This window comes from Oratosquilla oratoria, chromosome 12 (assembly GCF_046742065.1).
Source record: "Oratosquilla oratoria isolate Oo_2021 chromosome 12, ASM4674206v1, whole genome shotgun sequence".
Classification (NCBI taxonomy): Eukaryota; Metazoa; Arthropoda; class Malacostraca; order Stomatopoda; family Squillidae; genus Oratosquilla; species Oratosquilla oratoria.
This window is the reverse complement of record NC_134788.1, coordinates 7,751,564-7,774,550: the sequence shown is the minus strand read 5'-3', so window position 1 is coordinate 7,774,550 and position 22,987 is coordinate 7,751,564. Positions and strand designations below refer to the sequence as shown.

General features: G+C 39.8%; 1 protein-coding gene across 1 annotated transcript in view; it reads left to right on the top strand.

The window, feature by feature from the left end:
* Positions 1–234: 234 nt before the first annotated feature.
* LOC143030935 (uncharacterized) overlaps positions 235–22,987 on the top strand; it is a 138,708-nt gene continuing 115,955 nt past the window's right edge. Inside the window, exons 1-6 of the mRNA XM_076194215.1 lie at positions 235–285; positions 4,849–5,036; positions 8,601–8,723; positions 12,819–12,930; positions 21,133–21,283; positions 22,125–22,220. Of these exons, the coding sequence (XP_076050330.1) occupies positions 4,877–5,036; positions 8,601–8,723; positions 12,819–12,930; positions 21,133–21,283; positions 22,125–22,220 (642 nt within the window). The 5' untranslated portion in view covers positions 235–285; positions 4,849–4,876. The remainder of the gene's footprint in view (positions 286–4,848; positions 5,037–8,600; positions 8,724–12,818; positions 12,931–21,132; positions 21,284–22,124; positions 22,221–22,987) is intronic.

The window sequence follows — 22,987 nt, the reverse complement described above, 5'->3', positions numbered from 1 at the left end:
TTATAATGCACGAATTCGTATCTTTACTCTAGGGCTAGGCTCAACACCTCTGGCAGCTTGATCAAATTATATTATTTTTTACTTATTTCTCATAATCAGCATATAAGTAATGATTACATATGATTTTTATATTGCCATATATATATATTTATATATGATGCCTGCCGCAATCCGAAAGAGATGTTTGCAGCGGTTTGAATATTCAGATCCTTGTCAACAACGCTTCTGATTGGCGGAGAATATGACTGTTAGTTTAAAGTACAACAGGGAGTGTGTTTTGATGTGGTATGTTATGTATTATTGTTTATACTTATTTCTCATGCTTAAACAGCAAATGCACTGGGAGTTTGTGTTATCCAGATAATTATGAATTGATTGAACAAAGATTAGGTATATATTTTTAAAGAAATATCTACGGAAAGATTATTTTGATGACAGTCCTAAACTGACAGGACTTCGACGAGTTCATATAAATTGTAAACGTCCATTTCACTTTTTTTTCTGATGTCACGGGTGTCTGTGAGGAATATCTGCCATGAGATTATCATCTGTAAGAAGTCAAACAAAATTGTGTTAATTTTATATTCTTCCTTATACTTTTATTTGGTAAATTAAAGTTAATTTTGTTGCGAAAAGGATTTACTGCAAGGTATGACATTGTAACTTACTATGATTGTAGATAGATAGACTTTATTTGGCAATGAATCAATGTACATGAAGTGCAAATAATGACAAGAATTGCCGAGGATAACACAAAAAGCATGTACGCTTATTTCCATTGTGGTCCTCATCAGATTTTAAGATTTTATTCTACACTAAGTCACACTGACAACATACGTAGGGGGTTAAGGGGACCAGAGACAATCATGAGTAATACCAGTCAGAACACATATGACACATAAACATTGTTATAGTTTAGCTAATATTACTAAAATGTTTGTACACATAGGAATATTGAGACCAAAAATTTGAGCACCATCACAAAAAGGAACATTGCAATAAGCAAAGGAACAACAAAATAATATTAAACTGTAACAAAACAGTATGAGTGAGTACTATTATAGTACTCACTCATACTGTTTTGTTAATAATAATGCAGTATATCATTAATGGTACTACTCTGATATAGTGACTATATCAGAGTAGTACCATTAATGATATACTGCATTATTCTACAGCTGTATCAACATGGTCATGTATGAGTGAGTACTATATCAGAGTAGTACCTTTAATGATATACTACAATATTCTACATCTGTAACAACATGTAGTTATAGTGAATGCTACACTGCAGCTAGGGTCACCTATTAAATAAATCTAACATTTAACCTGAATCACAGGACGGAGTGGGCAATTAGTATGAGCACTAGGGAGTAGTACATTTAACCTGAAGCATCAGGGGTAGGGTACAGGGGACCAGTACTCGAATGAGTAAAACAACAAGGAGAACAAGGAAAAATGTCAGATCACGGTCTCACTAATTGCCGAACAAACCGAACAAAACTGATAAAAGCCGAACATACCAACAAAACCCAAACAAGGACGGGCTCAAATGCACACATATATATATATATATATATATATGGTTGCATTATTTGAACTATTTTCTTTAAAATGTGTGATTTCCATGTAATATGATCAAAGAGAAGTTACATTTTTATCCTCTGCAAAATTACCGAACACAGCTACGATTCGTCCAGCCCGCCGTCTATGATCACTGGTGGTATGGATCAAACTACACTCTTTTAAGTTTCTTACTGTTGTGTTATTAGTGTAATAGACTGCATATAGTTGAATTATTTCAACTATTTTCTTTAAAAATGTGTGATTTTCATGTAATTTGACCAAAGAGAAGTTATGTTTTAGCCTCTGCAGTATGACGTAACACATTTTAAAGAAAATAGTTGAAATAATTCAACTATATGCAGTCTATTACACTAATATCACAATAGTAAGAAACTTAAAAGAGTGTAGTTTGATCCATACCACCAGTGATCATAGACGGCGGGCTGGGTCGAATCGTAGCTGTGTTCGGTAATTTTGCAGAGGATAAAAACGTAACTTCTCTTTGATCATATTACATGGAAATCACGCATTTTAAAGAAAATAGTTCGAATAATGCAACCATATATATATAGGTGTGCATTTGAGCAAAAACCGTCCTTGTTTGGGTTTTGTTGGTATGTTCGGCTTTTATCGGTTTTGTTCGGTTTGTTCGGCAATTAGTGAGACCCATCAGATCATAACTGTTCTCGGACCCTACCTGAGCCATATTATGACTGGCAAAACAGAGGTGGAAACCAATTTGTAAACATCAATCATTGTTATAGTTATACTAAACTAAACTTCTGAAGAACAAAAAAAAAGGGGGGAAGGTCAGAACAGTTATGAATGAACACAGATTTGGATGGTATTACTCATGGAATCAGGTATCCCTCACTAAGCTAGTAGTACACAAAATCAAGTCTGTTCTCTGTCCATAGCTGAGACATATAGTAACCCTTGACTTTTTCTTGAAGGTAACCTTGCTATTTGACTTCTTAATGGACACAGGTAGTGAGTTCCATAGTTGAGCACCTGTGAAGTGAAAACTTTTTGGTGAAGGGACCTGCATGAGGTACAATAAGAAACTCTTGACTGTTCCGGGTTCGGTTCTCAGCTGATAATGTAAAATTACAGCTCACATATGAGGGATGATGGTCCTTCAAAATATATAGTGTAGCTCCCCATTATAAGTACCATTTTCAAAACCTGTAAGTGTTAGTGTGTTAGTGTAGCCCCTCATCTCGGTTATGGGGTGTAGCCCTAAGAGGCTGACACTTAATGTCCAGAAAGGACCCAAGGTCTATCTCTATCAGTTTCAACTGTATTATTATTATTTTATTTTATTTTTTACACCTAGAGGTCTGACACTAGGTGACTGGTCTCCTTTTACCACTTTGAGCTCACTAGTCATGACATAGAAAACATCTCGCATCAATACAACACAGACAGCAGTACAAAGATTCTTCCCAGGATAATGTGTAAGGGCCAAAGGATTAGTGCCAGCCGCTGTGGGGCCATGGATTTTACGTTTAGTGAAACTATCGTGAATAAGAAGAAAAAGAAAAATACACTATAGTAAAATTAAATGGCCAAATCCCTCTATGGGATAGGAAAGGAAACCTAGAATTCAGGCCTTGCATTTGATACTTGTTTGACCCTAAGTCTATACACCTCGAGGGCACAGTGTTAGTGTTCACAACCACAACTCCAGCAGTCCGAATTCGAATCCTGCTCAGTGTTGAAGTAATTTAAGTATCACTGTGCCATTACTCCAAATGTAATGGGTGGGGAGTTAGGTGTGTGTGTTTGTATAAGGTCATAGCATTATCCATAGAGCAGTCATATATGAGCTCTGTGCTCTTGTCTGGGAGGGTAATAGCTGTTGATCATGAGTCCAACATGTGATCCAAGACCATGGTGAATCTCATATTAAAGACCTGACAGCAAAACAAAAAAAGCAAGACAAGAGGGAAGCCATGCTGCTGCATGGCTTCCCTCTTGTCTTGCTTGAGCTTAATTAAAGGCCAATATTTGGTACCAGATATTCCAGGTGTATATGATTTGATACCATTCCCTCCTTCTTTGGAGAGAATAGAGCTTGAGGTGCTGCAGTTGTTCCCCATAATTTTTGCCACTTAGACGATCTTGCTTGTGAAGCTCCTCTGCACAGCCTCTAGCTCTTCTATCTCTCCACAGCTGGCAGCAGCATTCAAGTTTAGGCAGCACCAAGCTCTTCCATATTCATCAGGCACTCCTCTTCCCTGGTGTGCTGAAAGTTCTACGAATCCAGCCAGACCTTTGCTTTGCAGATTCCACTATTTTGTGTACATATGGACTGAATCTGGCTTCAATGGTGAATGTTGTGCCCAAGTCTTGGAGGCTGCTTTTGACTTTTGTGTGTCCATTGGTGGTGCTGTAACTGGTGTGCTCTTTGATGGTTTTGCTGCTGCCATACCATAGAAATTTGAATTTGCTTTCACTTGCAGATATTCAGAGCCCATCAATGACGCCCTAACCTGCTGGCTGAGTGGGTCAGGGCGTTGTAACTTGGGGAAAAGGTCAAGGGGATGGCAATTTGAATCCTGCCACTGGCAAAATTGAACCAAGGGTATAGTGGTTCATTAAATTCCACACTACAAAGTCCTCTGTGAGGGCCATCCTAGCCCTCTGATAAGGGGGAGTTTGTGATGTACAATATCATCAATACTCACTTCCACTAGGAAGTATTTCTTTATCAATTTTAGTCTCCTGATTGAGCCCAAGAGCTTGTACATTTTCCATACAAGGAGATATGAAAACTCACATCTGTTCTCTTCATACTAGCCAGTGGCATACAGATGGCCCCAAACATTTGCAGGTTCCATAATTCACAGATTCACATATTCTATCTCCCTCTCTCCTTTTTTCACAGATAGTCCACATTCTTGGGGATGTGACCAATATTCATAGGCTCTTACAGCGTCAATTTGTTCCTCTGCATGGCAACAGGAAATTTTTGGTTATTTGTTGTCTGTGTCCCATTCTCCACTACCCTGTCCTCATCTGCTGTGGTTCTCGTCATGCTCCAGTCATCCACCACTGCAGGTGGTCCTGTTCTCACTCTGCTGTTCCTCACTCCAATTTAGAGGTGCTGAAATTGATTTAAGTGCCTCTCAGTGGTTATTTCTTAGCAGAAGTTCCACATTTGGATGTGGTCTGTGTCCCAGAACCCCCACAAATGTCAAAGGTTTGTATCAGTTTCCAGACATAGATATTTGGTTTGAACAAATGACTAATGCATTTTTTTTCCTGTGCTTTTTGCAGAATGGCTTGTGACCAGTTTTAAAACAAGATGTCGGACAACATCATTGTAGCTGTTAGAGTCCGTCCTCTCATTACTAGAGAAGAGTCAGACAAAAACAAGATACATTGGGAAGTGGATGAAATTAAAAACTCCATAGTGCAAATTGACCCAAGTTCCAGGAAGAAGCTTGGATCCCCTTATGTATACGGTAATTATTAATCCATATGGGGATATTTTTATATATATATATATATATATATATATATATATATATATATATATATATATATATATATATATACTTGGTTTGTCTGCCAGGAGGCCATGTGATGCAAGAGGGGGTCACCACGGTGTTGGAAACTCTGTGAACCTGTTTGGGTGTGATACTGTCTTGTACACTTAATTCTTGTTGTCTTCAAACATTTAGCTAAAAGGAACCTTATGTCTATGCTCCCAGCCAGCCGGCATACACATGCCCTTTCCTCACAATATTCCCACATTTAATTTGCACACCCCTAACAGTCCTCCCACTCATGTCAGGAGACATATTCCGCCTAGTGATCACATCTTCTACCAGGGCCAAAGGACCACTTCTTTGTTGAGCATTCAGTCTTTAGAGCAAAATTATCTGTTTTGGATGCCCTACCTGACAGACAACCTTACTTGTTGATTGGAGCTTAGGGCTGGCGCTTGTTCTTTCCAGTGATGGAATTGACGAGGGAAAGTGAAACGCCTTTAACATATTCCCTGGCTTTATTAGAATCATTTGTAGTATATAGAGCAGTGATGGAATTGACGAGGGAAAGTGAAATGCCTTTAACATATTCCCTGGCTTTATTAGAATCATTTGTAGTATATAGAGCATCCACTATGTGTTGTATAAGTATCTGAAGGGCAGTCTGCTCATTATTCTGATTTGGACTCTAGCTCTGGTATGGAATCACTCGGTGAAACTCAGGGTTGATGAAAGAGTATTAGGATGGTTTGGACACATGGAAAGAATGAGTGAAGAAAGACTAGTAAAAGAGGTATGGAAGGCAGATGTGGAGGGAGTGAACATGAGGGGACGTCCTAGGATGAGGTGGATGGATGGGGGTGAAGGGGGCTTTGGGGAAGAGGGGAATGTCTGTTGAGGAAGGACGGGAGAGGACAGAAGACAGGGGTGAATGGAGAATGGTTGTATATGGATGATGTTATGATGCATGAGGTGGAATGGGTGGGGGGTGAGGTAGTATGTGTGAGCAAAATTTGATGCAGCCCGCGACACTGCTTCTGACCCAGGGCAGTGGACAAGGTGCAGGGATGACCCGTCATCCAGGAGGTGCTAAGATAAGAGGGAGGGTGGAGGGGTGTGGAGTGTATTTGGGGATGGGGTGGGTGGGAATGATTTTATGCCTTTTCCTTTTTGGCTACCTCCCTTGGAAAGGGGAAAAAGCCTTGGTATATGTATGTATGTATTCCATATACAGAAACTTTGGGAATGGAGTACCCCAGGGCTCTATACTGTCCCCTACACTCTTTAAACTATACATGCATGATGTACCCACACCCCAGAAATACAAATCTCTTCTTATGGAGATGACATGACAATTTCATGCACACACTGTAATGCAGACAGAACCACAGAAATACTACAGCTATACATTGACACACTCAATACCTGGTTCACTTCAGACACTCAAAATAGCCCCAACCAAATCCACAGTTACACTTCTCACCAGGTGGATAGCAGAAGACAAATGCATGCACACATTGGTCTCCAGCCTGGCAGATAAACCAGATAGATCAAATAGGAAGAGATGGTATGATAACAGTATTCAGGTCACTAAAGGGGTTAAGCAAGGTTTACACACTACGATAAATTGTAGCGATTTATTGTAATGAAAAGGTTGTTACAATTTGTCATTACGTGTAAACAGGAGATCGTAGCGATTTATCGCTACGATCTCCTGTTTACACGTAATGACAAATTGTAACAACCTTTTCATTACAATAAATCGCTACAAATTATCATAGCATGTAAACCTTGCTTTAGATTGCACTGATTAAAGATGGGAGGAGGGCTTTCAGAGGTCATGGGAGCAAATAAAGACCACATGTCTGAAGGAGAAGTATAGTTTTCCATATAGATGCATAGATATGTGGAATATCTTAGAAGATTATATAGCTCAAGCTCAAACAATACGCGAGTTCAAATCTAAATATGATAATTGAAAATCAAGTATATAGGTTAAGTTAAACTGCACGTGAATATGAGGCTAGGTATGATAAAAATAATTAGAGAATTGGAGACAGGACCCAAAGAGTGTTGCTCCGTCCTGTATACTACAAGTTGGTAAATACACACACACACACACAATATCCTTAATGTGACATTTGATACAACCATGTCATTCAAACAACACTTTACAAACATAAAACAAAATGCACATCTAGACTCAATGTACTTTCATTAGCAGGTACAACATTCTGACACAACGAAGAAACTGCAATATACAAATAATATATACACTCGATGGTGAATGCAAATCTGACATGGGCCCCTAACCTCACTAAGACACACTGCAACCCCCTACAGACAAAGACCTAAAGATGATTACAGGCTGCAGAGATACAACACCATCTACACCATGAAACAAAAGTTCTCAGAGTCAAGGATCTCCTTGATATGAGAAGTGCACAAACACTTGCTGCAGCCTCCACAAATACAACCACCCATTACGCTACATGTCAGAACATCCACACAACACCCAAAATATCCACATACAAATACTCTTCTTTCTTCCTCCACAACCACTAGACACCTGCCTCCTGGAGCTTATTCATAATCATGTTACAAAGGCGGAGCATGCCGACAGGAGACCTTTTGGTCCATATCTAGGTCGGATACAAAACAAAAATCATAATAATTATAATAAAACATTAGATAAAAACTACAATAATATGAATAACAAATAAAATACATAAATAAATGCATAGGTATAGTTAAATAATAAACAAACGGGTAAATAATAAATAATAATAAATTGACATATTACTAATAATAAATGAAAATCAGACAGACAAATGATAACAAAACAAAAACAAATAATGTAAAATAAATTATAATCATTACAGCATTTTGCTTAGGTGTTTATCTGAATGATTCTTAAAGCTTCGAACTGAACTACATTGCGCTACCTGTGCAGGAATTTTATTCCATTCATTAACTACACGGTTGGCAAATTTGTTTCTACCTCCTTCCAAATTGAATCTATTTCTGGACAGTTTGAGACCATTGTTTCTTGTCTGATTCTCATTCAATGTGAAAATTTTTGTCACGGCTCCATCAAGAGACTGAAAGACAACTCATTACTGCATGCCAGACCCCCTGATATCCATCCCTGTATAACCTCTCTCTCCTGAGAGGACAGAGTCTGCTTGGCCAGACTGCAGTGCACCCACCATCCAGCTCTTCTAAGTTACCAGAAGAGGTTGGAGTACCGTATCACAGATAACTGTCCAGAATGTAACGCTTCACTCCATACTATAGAAAGCATTATGGAAGATTGCTTTGTACGCATTTATGCATGCCAGGAACACAACATGTATAAGGGATTTGTGGGAAAACTATTCCAGCCATGGCGTTCCTTAGGGAGGTGGGAATGACAAGAACAACAATTATATCGCAGACCCCGAAAGCATGATATGTATTTTTAACATTACTCATGCTCTACATTCATGTTTGCTTTAATCTATACCAAGGACTAAATTAACTATTTATAATTTTCAGATAAAGTTTTTTCTTCAAACAGTAGCACTGATGATGTGCACAATAGCGTCACAAAACCCATTGTTGAGTCGGCCCTTTCTGGATTCAACGGCACTATTTTTGCATATGGACAAACTTCATCAGGTAATAGTTGTTTTGTTTAGTAGTTATTTGTTTTAATTCTGTTTTATTATTCTCTTAACCCATTCAACTCCGATGACAAGATGTCTTGTCATTTGGTCAAATAAAACAAAAAATCATAATAAAACAACAAAATGTTTGATGATCAAACAGCACCAGAAAAATATGACGTCATCAGTCCTCCTCTTCGAGGAGGACTGATGACGTCATATTTTTCTGGTGCTGTTTGATCATCAAACATTTTGTTGTTTTATTATGATTTTTTGTTTTATTTGACCAAATGACAAGACATCTTGTCATCGGAGTTGAATGGGTTAATAGATTTTAATGCCTGTTAAACCATTTTGATCCTAGAAGTATTAGAACTATGTAGAAGATATGATTCATATTGAATTATGTCTGTCTGTCTTAAGTGTCCCTAGTATTTGGTTTCATGTAGCATATATGGATATTTTCATACTGTACATATGAGAAAATGGGATATAAGAAATTCTAAATTCTAATTCATGCAAGGGAGGAAGCCAAAGTCAAAAAGCATAACTCTGCTCCTATCTATTTCATGCAACAAGACACCGCACATTCACAGCAAGGCTGCTTCATTAAATCAGCAACCCTCTCTCTCACTGTCCCCTCATGCAGTAAAATTAAAGACAGGGAGAAATCCCTTCGAGCTGTGTCAAAATATCATTCACACATAACCACTCCCTAACCCCCCTGTCCCCCACCCACTCCCTTCCATGCAACACAGTATCATACATACACAGCCATTCTCTACTCACCCCCTATCTTCTACCTTCTCCCTTCCTTTCTCAACAGACATCCCCTCTTCTTCAATGCCCCTTTTACCCCATCCATCCATCTCATCCTTGGTTATCACCTCATGTTCATCTACCTCAGCCTTCCACACCTCTTCTACTAATCTTTCTTCACTCATTCTTTCCATGTGTTCAAACTATCCCTATACTCTTTCATCACACCCTCTCTCCCATCTTCTTTTCCACCCCTGTTCTCCTCCTCACCTCCTTGTTTCTCACTCTATCCAACCTTGTAATCCCTACCATACTTCTCAGGCATTTCATCTCAAGCATTTAAACTCTTCCTCTCTAATGTTCCATGTTTCTGCCCTGAACAGTGCTGTTGGCACAATCACCCCTTCATACAATCTTCTCTTAGCATTTATTCCTCTTTTTTTCCCCCTCCTCATTACACTTGTCACGATCTAGTGTGTTGTTTTTTATTTGCTGTATCAGACCTGGTCACAATTCAGTCAATTCTATCCAATTGCCAGCGTACTTTATGCCTTGAGTCAGTAGATTTTCTTTCTTACACTGGATATGAAATAAAGGCAAAATGCAATGTATAACTACTTTGCGTACATAATAGAAAATACATACAGAGGGGGGCTTATGAGATACAAGAGGTTTGAATGAGGGCACAGATGTGATGGCACTGCACGTGACCCTCTTTCTATATGTGGGGCACATACAAGTGCCAATGGCAGGTGCCATTTTCCTGTATCTGTAGGCCTAATCTGTATCCCTATTTACCTGGCCTCACAAAGTCCTTCCACTTCTTTATTTTTGTGTGAAGAAAATTTACAATTTATCATTTGCTATCTATCCAAATCTTGCTAAGAACTAAACGTGATTTGTGACATCGTTGTTGTATTGACCCTTGATCCAATTGTGTACTACTCCACTGTAACTTTCCTGTAACTGACCAATTATCACAAATTGCCTAATTTTATAGTTCTATATCTCATTATCCAGCTTGAGATAGCCTAGTAGTGGTCGAATTCAACATCAATTTATGTATTGGCACCATAAGATAGCTAGTAAGGGTAGTTATAATTCTCACAGGGATATGTAGACTAATGTTACCTAACACAACTTACATAAGCTACTGTGTTACACTTGCATATCTTCATGTCATATCGTGACACATCATGACGCATCCTACTTCCTCGGATAAAAATGTTTAAGTATATGAAGCAAGGCATTTGTGACAGGATGTGACAAGGCGTCAGCATCACATGTTTTCCTGGGATGTGCTGAATACTTAAATCATATTCCTGGAGTACTAACATCCATCTAGCTAATCTATCATTTTTTGTTTTCCCACTTAAGATATATGTCAGAGGGCTATGATTACTTTTTTATCAAGAAAAATTTGAAATTTCTTCAAGGCTGATATGAGGCTAAGGGCCTTTTCAATGGTGGAATATTTCCTTTGATACTCTTTCATTACATGAGACATGAATGAGATGGGCCTCATGACACCATCCTTCTCCTGAGCAAGCATAGCACCTGTCCCTACATGACTGGCAATACAAAATAGATAAAAGTTCTTATTATAATCTGGAGCTGTCAAGACGGCCCAGTCCGAGAGAACCTTTCTATATTCCTCAGTGGCTGCATCTGTGCCTTCATCCCACCTGAAATGACTAGAAGAGAGTATGCTGGTTAAGGGAGCCCACTGCAAGGTTTGGACAGTACCTTCAACAGAATCCAAGCATGCCCATGAATCCTCTTCTTCCTTTCCTTCCTCTTCTTTCTTCTTCCTCTTCCTCCTCTTCCTCTTTTTTGCATTCTTCTTTTTCCTCTTCTTCCTCTTCTTTCTTCTTCCTTCTTCCTTCTTCCTCTTCTTCCTTCTTCCTCTTCTTCCTCCTCTTTCTTTTTCTTCTTCCTCTTCTTCGTCTTCTTCTTCAGGACCTTGTATTCCATGATATCCTTCACCCTGGCTTCTAACGGTGTGATGCAATTCTGGCTGACTTGATGTCCTAGATTGGTGCTCTTCCCAGAGGAACTCTTCTTCAGGTTTACAATAAGTTGGGCCTGTTTCAGTCTGTTCAGTAAACCTTTCAACCTATTTATGAGATTATTCCATGGATCAGTAAACACAACCACATCATCGACTAGCCAATTTACAAGGCACCGAAAAGACGCTCCACTATTTTTCATTCCAAACGGGGTCATTTTGTATTGAAAGTGCCTTTGTGGGGTAACAAAAGCAGATATCTTGGTAACTCTGCTTGTAAGAGGGACCTGATGATATCCCCTCATCAAATTTATCATTGACAAAAATGTTGCACCTCAGGTACCCCCAAGGGGTACGAAACCTGAAACCTGGCGGTACGAGACATGATACCCAGTGCAACAGTACTGTATATTTACACTGAGAAAGCAAAGGAAAGTTTGTATCACTAATCATTTTCGTGTGTTTGCATTGTATTTGTATTGGGTTGGGGTACGAGACATGATAGCCAGTGCAATGGTACTGTATATGAACAATGAGAAAGCAAAGGAAGGTTTGTATCACTAATCCTTTTCATATGTTTGCACTGCATTTGTATTAGACGGGGGTACAAGGAAATTTTTCTGAAATATCAAAGGGTACGGGCACTGAAAAAGGTTAAGAACCACTGTTCTAACCCCACCTGGTTGCTTTAATACCCTTTTCCAACAAAATTGGATGAATGCTAAGAGAAGATTGTATGAAGGGGTGATTTTGCTGACAGCACTGTATAGGGCAGAAATATGGTACACAAGGGAGGCAGAGTTTAAATGTGTTTGAGATGAAATGCCTAAGAAGTATGGTAGGGGTTAATAGGCTGGATAGAGAGAGAAATGAGGTCAGGAAGAGAATGGGATGAAAAGGGATTTGGGAGAAGGGTTGATGAAAGAGTATTGGGATGGTTTGGACACATGGAAAGAATGAGTGAAGAAAGATTAGTAGGGTAAGTATGAAAGGCAGAGGTGGAGGGAGTGAACATGAGGGAGCAACCAAGGATGAGATGGATGGATGGGATCAAAGGAGCATTGGGAAAGAGGGGAATGTCTGTATAGAAAGGGAGAAGACAGAAGGTAGGGGTGAATGGAGAATAGTTGTGTATGGATGATGCTGTGATGTATGAAGGGAGTGGGTTGGGGGTGAGGGAGTATGTGTGAATTCTATTTTGATGCAGCCCGATTCCCCACCCCTTCCTTTCTTGCTTTGCATAACAGATCATCTATACACAGTCACTCCTCAGTCATCCCTATCTCCTGCCTTCTCCCTTCCTAAAACAAATAGTCAATAATACTTGTTTTTTTTTCACAGGAAAGACTTACACCATGACAGGAAATCAAGAATCTCAAGGAATTATTCCATTGGCAGTTAAAGATATATTTGATACAATAGAAAACACTCCTGATAGAGAGTACCTCATTAGGTAAGTGAGAGTTGGTCATTCATAGGTAAAATTGCATTTTTTGACATGATGCTTATTATGTACCTATAGCCTCCCCCTGCCCTCGTAAGGTTTTGGGCAACAGGTTAATTTTATTCAATTATTCTTACACTATATATGTTTATTATGTTATTTTTTATTATTTTTTTTTATTGATGATAATATTATTTATTTATTTATTTTTTCATTCTGTTTTTAAAGCTAAAACATTTGCTCTGTCATAGTACATTGTAAATCTTGTACCAGAAAAAACAAAGGGACCTTTGAAGTCTTCACGTGCTCATTTGGTTTAATGGCTAATTCACGACTACCTACCTACATACATACATATACCAAGGCTTTTTCCCCCTTACAAGGGAGGTAGCCAAAAAGGAAAAGGCATAAAATCATTTCCACCCATTCCATCCCTGAATACACTCCACACCCCTCCACCCTCCCTCCACCCCCCCTCTCCGTCCCCCCATTGCATAAAAAGAGAAGATTGGGAGAAATCCCTTCGGCTGCGTCAAATTTTGCTCACATATATTACCTCATCCCCCATCCCCCCACCCATTCCACCTCATGCAATCACAACATCATCCATATACAACCATTCTCCATTCACCCCTGTCTTCTGTCCTCTCCCGTCCTTCCTCAACAGACATTCCCCTCTTCCCCAAAGCCCCCTTCACCCCATCCACCTCATCCTAGGATGTCCCCTAATGTTCACTCCCTCCACATCTGCCTTCCATACCTCTTTTACTAGTCTTTCTTCACTCATTCTTTCCATGTGTCCAAACCATTCTAATATTCTTTCATCAACCCTATCTCCCAGCTCCCTTTTCCACCCCTGTTCTCCTCCTCATCTCCTCATTTCTCACTCTATCTAGCCTAGTAACCCCCATCATACTTCTCAGACACCTCATCTCAAATACATTCAAACTCCTTCTCTCTTCTCTTATGTTCCATGTTTCTGCCCCATACAGTGCTGCTGGCACAATCACTCCTTCATACAGTCTCCTCTTAGCATCCATTCCCAAATGTCTATTCCTCATTACACTCTTTAATCCACCAAGGCATTTACTCGCTTCTCTCAATCTACATTCTACCTCCACCTTCACTCCACCTTTTCCTGCCACATTTGCACCCAAGTATCTAAAACTATCCACTTCCTCCAGTCGCTCTCCCTTAACCTCTTCCATACGGTGCCGCCTACGTAAGCGGCATGAGGAGCAAGTGGATATGCGAGGCTACCATATCGGCGTCTTGATTATATTTATTGTAGTTGTCCTTGCGTAACTGACATACTCTCTAAACTGGCTTCATCACATTTTCTATGGTTATCAAAATTCACGGGTGAAAGAGAGAACAATCGATATAAGCGGTGACTATTTTTTATGGTGCGAGTATTATGACACAACATCGTACGTCTGGCAGCTAATGCTGCCCGCGAGATTTTGGCCCGGAGTGAAGTGGTTACTGCTCACTTCCAGTCTACTGCCACTTTCACCCCTTGTACATCTCATCACCTTACTTTTACCCACATTTATCTTTAGCTTTCTTCTATCACATACTCTCCCAAACTCTGCCACCAACTTCCTCAAACCCTCCTCCGATCCTGCCACAAGCGCAGTGTCATCCGCAAACAACAGCTGGCTCACCTCCCACTTTTCTCCATTTTCTTTAACCATCTCCAATCCCTGACCCACTACCCTTGCATTTACCTATCGCACCACCCCATCCATGTATAAGTTGAACAGCCAGGGCGACATAACGCATCCTTGACGAAGTCCCACCTTTACCTCGAACCACTCACTCTCTCCATTTCCAATCCTGACACAAGCTCTACTACTCTCATGAAAACTCTTGACAGCTCACAGAAGCTTTCCTCCTATCCCGTATATCTGCATAACCTCCCACAGTGGCTTTCTGTCTACCCTATCATAAGCCTTTTCCAGATCCATAAAAGCCCAAAAAACATCCTTCCCCTTTCCTATAGCTTTCTCACATATCTGTCTTACCACAAAGATCTGATCTACACAACCTCTACCTGTCCTAAATCCACACTGTTCTTCACCAATTACTCCCTCTGTTCCTCTCCTAATCCTCTCAATCAAGATACTCCCATAAGCCTTCCCAACTACACTTAACAAGCTAATCCCTCTGAAACTACTACATTCACACTTGTCCCCTTTTCCCTTGTAAAGAGGAACTATACAGGCACTTCCAGTCCTTTGGCACTCTACCCTCTCTCCAGCAAACATTAAATAACCTCACCAGCCAGTCCACCATCACTGTACCTCCCTTTTTCAGACATTCTGCATGGCATCCATCCAGACCAGGTGCCTTACCTGCTTTCATCATCTTAACAACTGCCTTCACCTCATCCTTCCTTATTTCTCCTCCATTCTCCTCACTCATCACTCTCATTTTCTTAGCATTTCCCACTGCAGCTATCTTTCCTTCCCTATCCTCCTTCACATTAAGCAACTCCCTAAAATATTCTGCCCATCTTCCCCTTACTGCCTTCTCTTCCATTATCATCTCTCCATCTGCACCTTTTACCTTTTCTTCTCTACTTGATTCACCCCCTCTTCCTCTCTTAATTTCTTTCCAAAACATCTTTTTATTACTTTCAAAATTTTCTGTCATACTCTTACCCCATTTCACATATACTCTCCTTGTCCTATTTTGTAACCAATCTGTGAAAGCTCACTTCTTCTCTACTACAACCTTCTTTGTTTACTTATCCCACCATTCACTACCCTTTCTTCTATTTCCCCCTGTCCTTCTTGTTCCACACACCATCCTCGCACACTTTATGACCCCTCCTTGAATCATCCCCATTCCTCCTCCACACCTAGCTCTACTCTATCCTTCACTCCCTCCCACTCCTTCAGCTTCTTTTCGTACTCCTTTTCCTTTTCATTCAAAGAGTTCACTCTAAGAACCTCCCTACCTTTTGTCCCTTTCCTCTTTCTCCATCTATCCTCCACTCTCAACTTACCTTCCACCAAAAAATGATCTGATATTCCCCCACCCTCTCCCCTTAGCACATGTACATCCTTAACTCTTCCTATCATAATCCTATATACCACTACATAATCCATTAGCGCTCTACCACCCTTCCCACCACCACCCTCTCCCATGTGTACTTATGCTAGACTTCCTTCCGAAAGATTGTATTTGCTATCATCAACTCTCTTTCTAGACACATTTCCACCATCAACTCTCCACTACGATTCTTTCCTGGAACTCCACATTTCCCAACTACTCCATCGATTGGACCATTTCCTACCCTAGCATTAAGGTCTCCCAGTACTATTACATTGACATTTCTTCCTAAATCCTCTATGCACTCATACATACATACAGTCTCCTCTTCGCATCCATTCCCAAATGTCTATTCCTCATTACACTCTTTAATCCACCAAGGCATTTACTCGCTTCTCTCAATCTACATTCTACCTCCACCTTCACTCCACCTTTTCCTGCTACACTTGCACCCAAGTATCTAAAACTATCCACTTCCTCCAGTTGCTCTCCCTTAATGTTCACTTCCAGTCTACTGCCACTTTCACCCCTTGTACATCTCATCACCTTACTTTTACCTACATTTATCTTTAGCTTTCTTCTATCACATACTCTCCCAAACTCTGCCACCAGCTTCCTCAATCCCTCCTCTGACCCTGCCACAAGCGCAGTGTCGTCCGCAAACAACAGCTGGCTCACCTCCCACTTTTCTCCATTTTCTTTAACCATCTCCTATGCACTCATACCTACATTAAAAGACCCATTTATCACACCCGCATATCTTGGCACCTTTGGGATTGAAAGTTGCCCTGCATGAGTAAGACCCAACAGCTGAAGCTAGTTTATCCTCATCATTTTACCATATTATACTAATAACCCACTTTCGGAGAAGAATAGGTGAAAGTAAAGAGATCCGCATATTTCGATCACTATCTGTGATCCTCTTCAGCAGATGTGTTACAGAGTGGAGAGAAGGATGTCACACATCTGCTGAAGAGGATCAGATAGTGATCGAAATATATGGATCTCTTTACCTTCACCTATTCTTCTCCAAGTGTAGGTCATTAGTATAATTTTATCTATGTGCTATGACATTACTTTGTTGTGTATTTTACCATATGTCAAGTTCCTGCCTCCCCTGGTCAGTTCATGAATGGAGCAGGTGCAGAGAATATCCCTTTAGACAGAATCATTCTTTTATAATCTTCCTGTCCCTTGCACTATCTCTGCCCTGCTCTATTGACACACAATGTGCACCCAAAGCTCTATTTTATCCTATCCATCTGTCTCATTATTGGTATCCCTTTTGACCTCACTCCGCATCTTTCTATACTTCCAATTTTTTGTTCTTTACATATGCCCAAACTACCTCAAATCCTCTGGTCTGTCCTATTGGACAGCTCTCCTCTAACATCTGTTGATTGCCTCACCTCTGCATTTTTTACTGTAACCATTCTTTAACACACATTGAAATTATCATTTAAACTTCTGTCTCTTTTGAATTACAAGTCTTCATCCATACTGTTTCATAGGCACAATCATTTCTGTATATAATTTTCTCTTTGCATCCATTCTCTTATGCCTATTTCTGCTCATACTTTTCAATCACAAAGACATTTACTTGCTTCTTTCACTCTACAGTTTACCTCCACCCCACTCCTCTGTTCCCTGCTACATTCACCCCAAATATGGTACTTAACACAATTCATTTCCTCAAGCCTCTCTCCATCTTGCTGCCACCCTCTCCCCTTGTAATCTCATCACCTTGCTTTTATCCATATTTACTTTCAGTCTTCACCTAATGTAAGGGCTTTGAAAATATAAATGTACAAGTAAAGTAAGTACTCAATCTTTAGGGATTATTGGATGCGAGACAAACTTTACGACCTGATGGGATCTTAGGCTGGATATTTCAAGAATGTAGGGAACAACTGGTGGACAAGATTGTCTTGTTATATGTTCATTAAAAGAAAGAATAGTGCCACTTGATTGGAAAAGTGCAAATGTAGTACCAATTTATAAAGGCAGAAGAAAGGATGCACCCCTGAACTATAGGACTGTATCATTGACCAGCACAATGGGTCGAATATCTTAGAGATGAACAGCTCAGATTTAGATCAATCAATCGGTTAATTAGTTGTTGCCTCAAGTTTCACTAAGGGGAAAGCCCATAATGCCACAGTGGCTACCAACAATCCTCAGAACCTCCCAAACATCTATCTTGGAAGAAATTTTGGATTGGTCTGTGTTAAATTACTGTGAGACCATATCCATGTCACCAGCTCAACCTGGTAGGGAGAGGAGGGCAGTTGCTGGTTGTCAGCTCCCCATGTATGAAAAAGGAATTGATACAGTTACATATAGCAAAGGCTTTTTTCCCCTTATAAGGGAGGTAGCCAAAAAACAAAGGCATAAAAACCACTCCCACCCATTCCATCCCTGTCATACTCCACTCCCCTCCACCCTCTTCCCTCCCTCCTGGCACCTCCTGGATGATGGGTTATCCTTGCATGTCACCCACTGCCCTGGGTCAGAGGCAGTGTCGCAAGGCACAGCACATCCACAGCAAGGCTGCTTCATTAAATTGGTGATCCCCACTCTCTTTCCCCTCATGCAGAAAAGAAGACAGGGAGAAATCCCTTTGGACTGCATTAAATTATTTCTCACACATATTCCCTCATTCCAGTTGATAAAGAGAGTTCTTGGGCCCAGTCCAGAGATCAAATGTCAGCCCCTCAGGGCTGCACCTCCTGATGGAGGTGAAGGGGTTGATGAGTTTTGAAAATGGATACCTTCGCTGTCCATCTTGCAGGACCCGTCCTTGGTCCCAGCTCAGAGGTTTTTAACCCATTCAACTCCGATGACAAGATGTCTTGTCATTTGGTCAAATAAAACAAAAAATCATAATAAAACAACAAAATGTTTGATGATCAAACAGCACCAGAAAAATATGACGTCATCAGTCCTCCTCGAAGAGGAGGACTGATGACGTCATATTTTTCTGGTGCTGTTTGATCATCAAACATTTTGTTGTTTTATTATGATTTTTTGTTTTATTTGACCAAATGACAAGACATCTTGTCATCGGAGTTGAATGGGTTAAAATGGAAGCAGTTGGGTGTTAAAATATGTGCCTTGTTTGGCTGCCTTCATTATGTGGGGGGAAGAAGCCTTTGGTATGTAGATGCAAATACATTTCAGATTTTTATTTGTAGGTTACCTCATACATTCCCAGACATTGGATACAAAGTTGGGTTCTTGTGATTTTATATTTTCCCCTTGTTTAGATTTGTTTATTAATATATTTGTAAAGGAAAGGCCATTTGGTATGTGTGTAGAGTACATACATACATATACCAAGGCTTTTTCCCCCTTTCAAGGGAGGGAGCCAAAAAGAAAAAGGCATAAAATCATTCCCACCCATTCCATCCCTAAATACACTCCACTCCCCTCCACCCTCCCTAAATACACTCCACTCCCCTCCACCCTCCCTCTTATCTTAGCACCTCCTGGATGACGGGTCATCCCTGCACCTTGTCCACTGCCCTGGGTCAGAGGCAGTGTCGCAAGTCACAGCACATCCACAGCAAGGCCGCTTCATTAAATTGGCGACCCCCTCCCCCTCTCCATCCCCCCATGCGTAAAAGGAGAAGATGGGGAGAAATCCCATTGGGGTGCGTCAAATTTTGCTCACACATACTACCTCACCCCCCATCCCCTCACCCATTCCACCTCATGCAGAGTATTTACAGTAATCATTTTCATGTTCAAGCTGCCATTAATACACAATTTATGTGTATTATATGTTAAATTTCTTGAGAAATGAAAGTTTAGTATGAGTGTTGAAGTGCAGATTGAAGGAGTAATTTTACCTCAAATTTGAATACTTAAAAAGTCCAAATACCCATTTGCCCAATTTGGCTATATATGGGTGGGATTACTGTATTTCTGTTTATTGATTGATTTATTTATTCATTTATTTATTATTATTGTTATACAATAAACCCTTTAACCCATTAAACTCCGATGACAAGATTCTTGTCATTTGGTCAAATAAAACAAAAAATCATAAAACACCAAAATGTTTGATCAAACATTTTGGTGTTTTATGATTTTTTGTTTTATTTGACCAAATGACAAGAATCTTGTCATCAGAGTTAAATGGGTTAAAAACCAAACTAATTGTAGGGAGATGCCTGATGATTTATCAGAAAATTTAGTTTACAAGATGGTCAGAATAATGCCATATAAACTGACCGAGTTGGTTTATACAATGAAGCATTCAGTAACATGTATGTTTAAAGTGGGTGGCTTTCCCATCATCCAGGAGGAGTCAAGAAAAGAGGGAGGGAGGGAGAGGTGGTGAGTGGGAGTGGAGTGGGTGGGGATGAAATGGATGGGAGTGGGGTCATACCTTATGTTTTTGGCGACCTTCCTTGTAAGGGGGAAAAAACACTCAGTATATGTATGTACATCTTTAGTGATACATGGCTTAATTAATGTAATATAAGTAATAAGGTAATTAGATTAAAGTATTTTTGACTGTTGCATTCCTCAAACAAGGAAGGGATGCTGTGTTGCCACACCTTGAGCTGTGTTCGGTCATGCATACATGCATAGTGTTGCCAGCACGTTCAGTCGGCTTTCACTTGTTGGATAAACCGAACATTTGATCAGTCTACTGAGGGAATTGTAGCCGTTACAAAATGGATTCTTCACCCGAAATTAGGTTTGATGAGGTTCATTGTATCAAGGGTTTACTGTATATTATATGTTGCTCACTGGCTGAGTGGTTTAGGGCATTGCTACTTGTGGCAGAGTTCAAGGTGAGGGCGGTTCAAACCCTGCCACCAGCGAGTTAGACCAAGGGCAGGGTTCATTAAATTCCATGCTACAAAGTCCTCTACAAGGGACAGTGTCCTAGCCTCCTGATAGGGGGGAGTTTCTTGATATCAAAATGAATTATCCAAATCATTATATATATATATATATATATATATATATATATATATATATATATATATCTATCTATATATATATATATATATATGTATATCTGCAATGTCTAATTTGGGGTGGGAATATTTGTCATTTAAACTCGTGAATAAGTATGCATGTAGCCTAAAAATCAGTACGATTCAATACATTAATGTGTATGTTTTGTTCTTCCAGGGCTTCATACATGGAAATCTATAACGAAAATATTACTGATTTGTTAGGTGGTAAAGAATGCCGGAACAAAGGGCTCTCTATAAGAGAAGATGGTGCTGGGATTGTTTATGTCGCAGATTTGAAAGAAATGTGTGTTATTCAGGAGGCACAAGTAAGTAGGATTATTCTGTGTATATATACTCACATGCCCTTCAATTCATGTAGATCCTGAGAGTGAGAATCAGTAAGAAAATAAACATAGGGTACGCATACCAATGGAGACACACTTGCCCTATGCAGACTCAATTACACAAAAAAACTTCTACATGCCAATGGTGAATAGATAGGAGCATAATTATAGGCTCAAAAAAATCACTTCTTAACACATTAAACTCCGATGACAAGATTCTTGTCATTTGGTCAAATAGAACAAAAAATCATAAAACACCAAAATGTTTGATCAAACATTTTGGTGTTATATGATTTTTTGTTCTATTTGACCAAATGACAAGAATCTTGTCATCGGAGTTTAATGGGTTAATCCCCTCATAATGTGATTTTTTGAGCCTATAGTTATGCTCCTATCTATTCACCATCGGTAGGTAGAATTTTTTTGTGTCAAATGCGTCTGCATAGGGCAAGTGCGTCTCCATTGGTACACGTACCCCACTAGTATCATTATCAACTCTGCCTACCAGCCTTGTGTCATCATTTCTCACTCTGCCCATCTTTGTAACCTCCCCTTCCACCATATTTCTCAAACATTTCATCTTAAATACTTTTAGGTTTCTTTCTTCCTCCCATAAGTTCCAAGTCTGCTCCGTACACCGTTCAGTGTCCAAAAATTTTAAGATATAAAGTGAAATACAAGAACCTTCAAAAATATGAAAGTTGCCTCCCAAATTTGTTTTAGTAATTGCATTCACCTTGACTGAGAGAAGCATTTTGGTGTATGGATAGATTCACTTGATATAGTTGTATAATTTCGAACCATTTTCTCCTGTCTTTCACAGCTCCTCAACCTGATTAAGAAAGGTGATAAATATAGACATGTTGGCAGCACAAATATGAACGAAAGAAGCTCAAGATCACACTCTATTTTTAGACTGGTAAGTTTGCATTTTAGCTGGTAAATTTGCATTTTAGCTGGTAAATTTGCATTTTAGCTGGTAAATTTGCATTTTAGCTGGTAAGTTTGTGTTTTAGCTGGTAAGATGTGTGTTTTGTCATGTTTATGTAATCGAATTTTGCCATTCCCATCTCCCCATAACCTGTAAGTTGATAAAAAAAAAAATCCCTTAAAAGGGTGTTCAAATAATTTTGATTGAGTGTATGTAAAGATATGTTGTAATGTAGCAACTTTATTGCCTTAAAACATTCCATATATGGTGTTGTAATAAGAGGCATCTATGACTGTAGAACATCGGCACACAGAAACCAAAATCCTTCCCCATAGAAGAGCACATGAAAATGATCAGCTCTGTTTTGTATAGGAGCCCACAAACCCTCTCGATTCATTAGATAAGTATGGCGAAGTGTGCTAGAGCATTGATACTTGTGGCGAAGGTCAAAGTCATGGCAGTTTGAATCCTGACATGATCAAGTTGGACCAAGGACTTTTTCCCCCTTACAAGGGAGGTAGCCAAAGTCAGAGGCATAAATCCATTCCCACCCATTTCATCTCCACCCACTCCACTCCCATTCACCATCCCTCCCTCCCTCCTTCCCTCTTTTCATGGCTCCTCCTAGATGACTGGTCATTCCTGCATCTCACCCACTGCCGTGGGTCAAAAGCTATGTAGCAAGACACAGCACATCCACAACAAGGCAGTTCCTTTAATCTGCAACCCCCCTCTCCATCCCATCATGCAGAAAA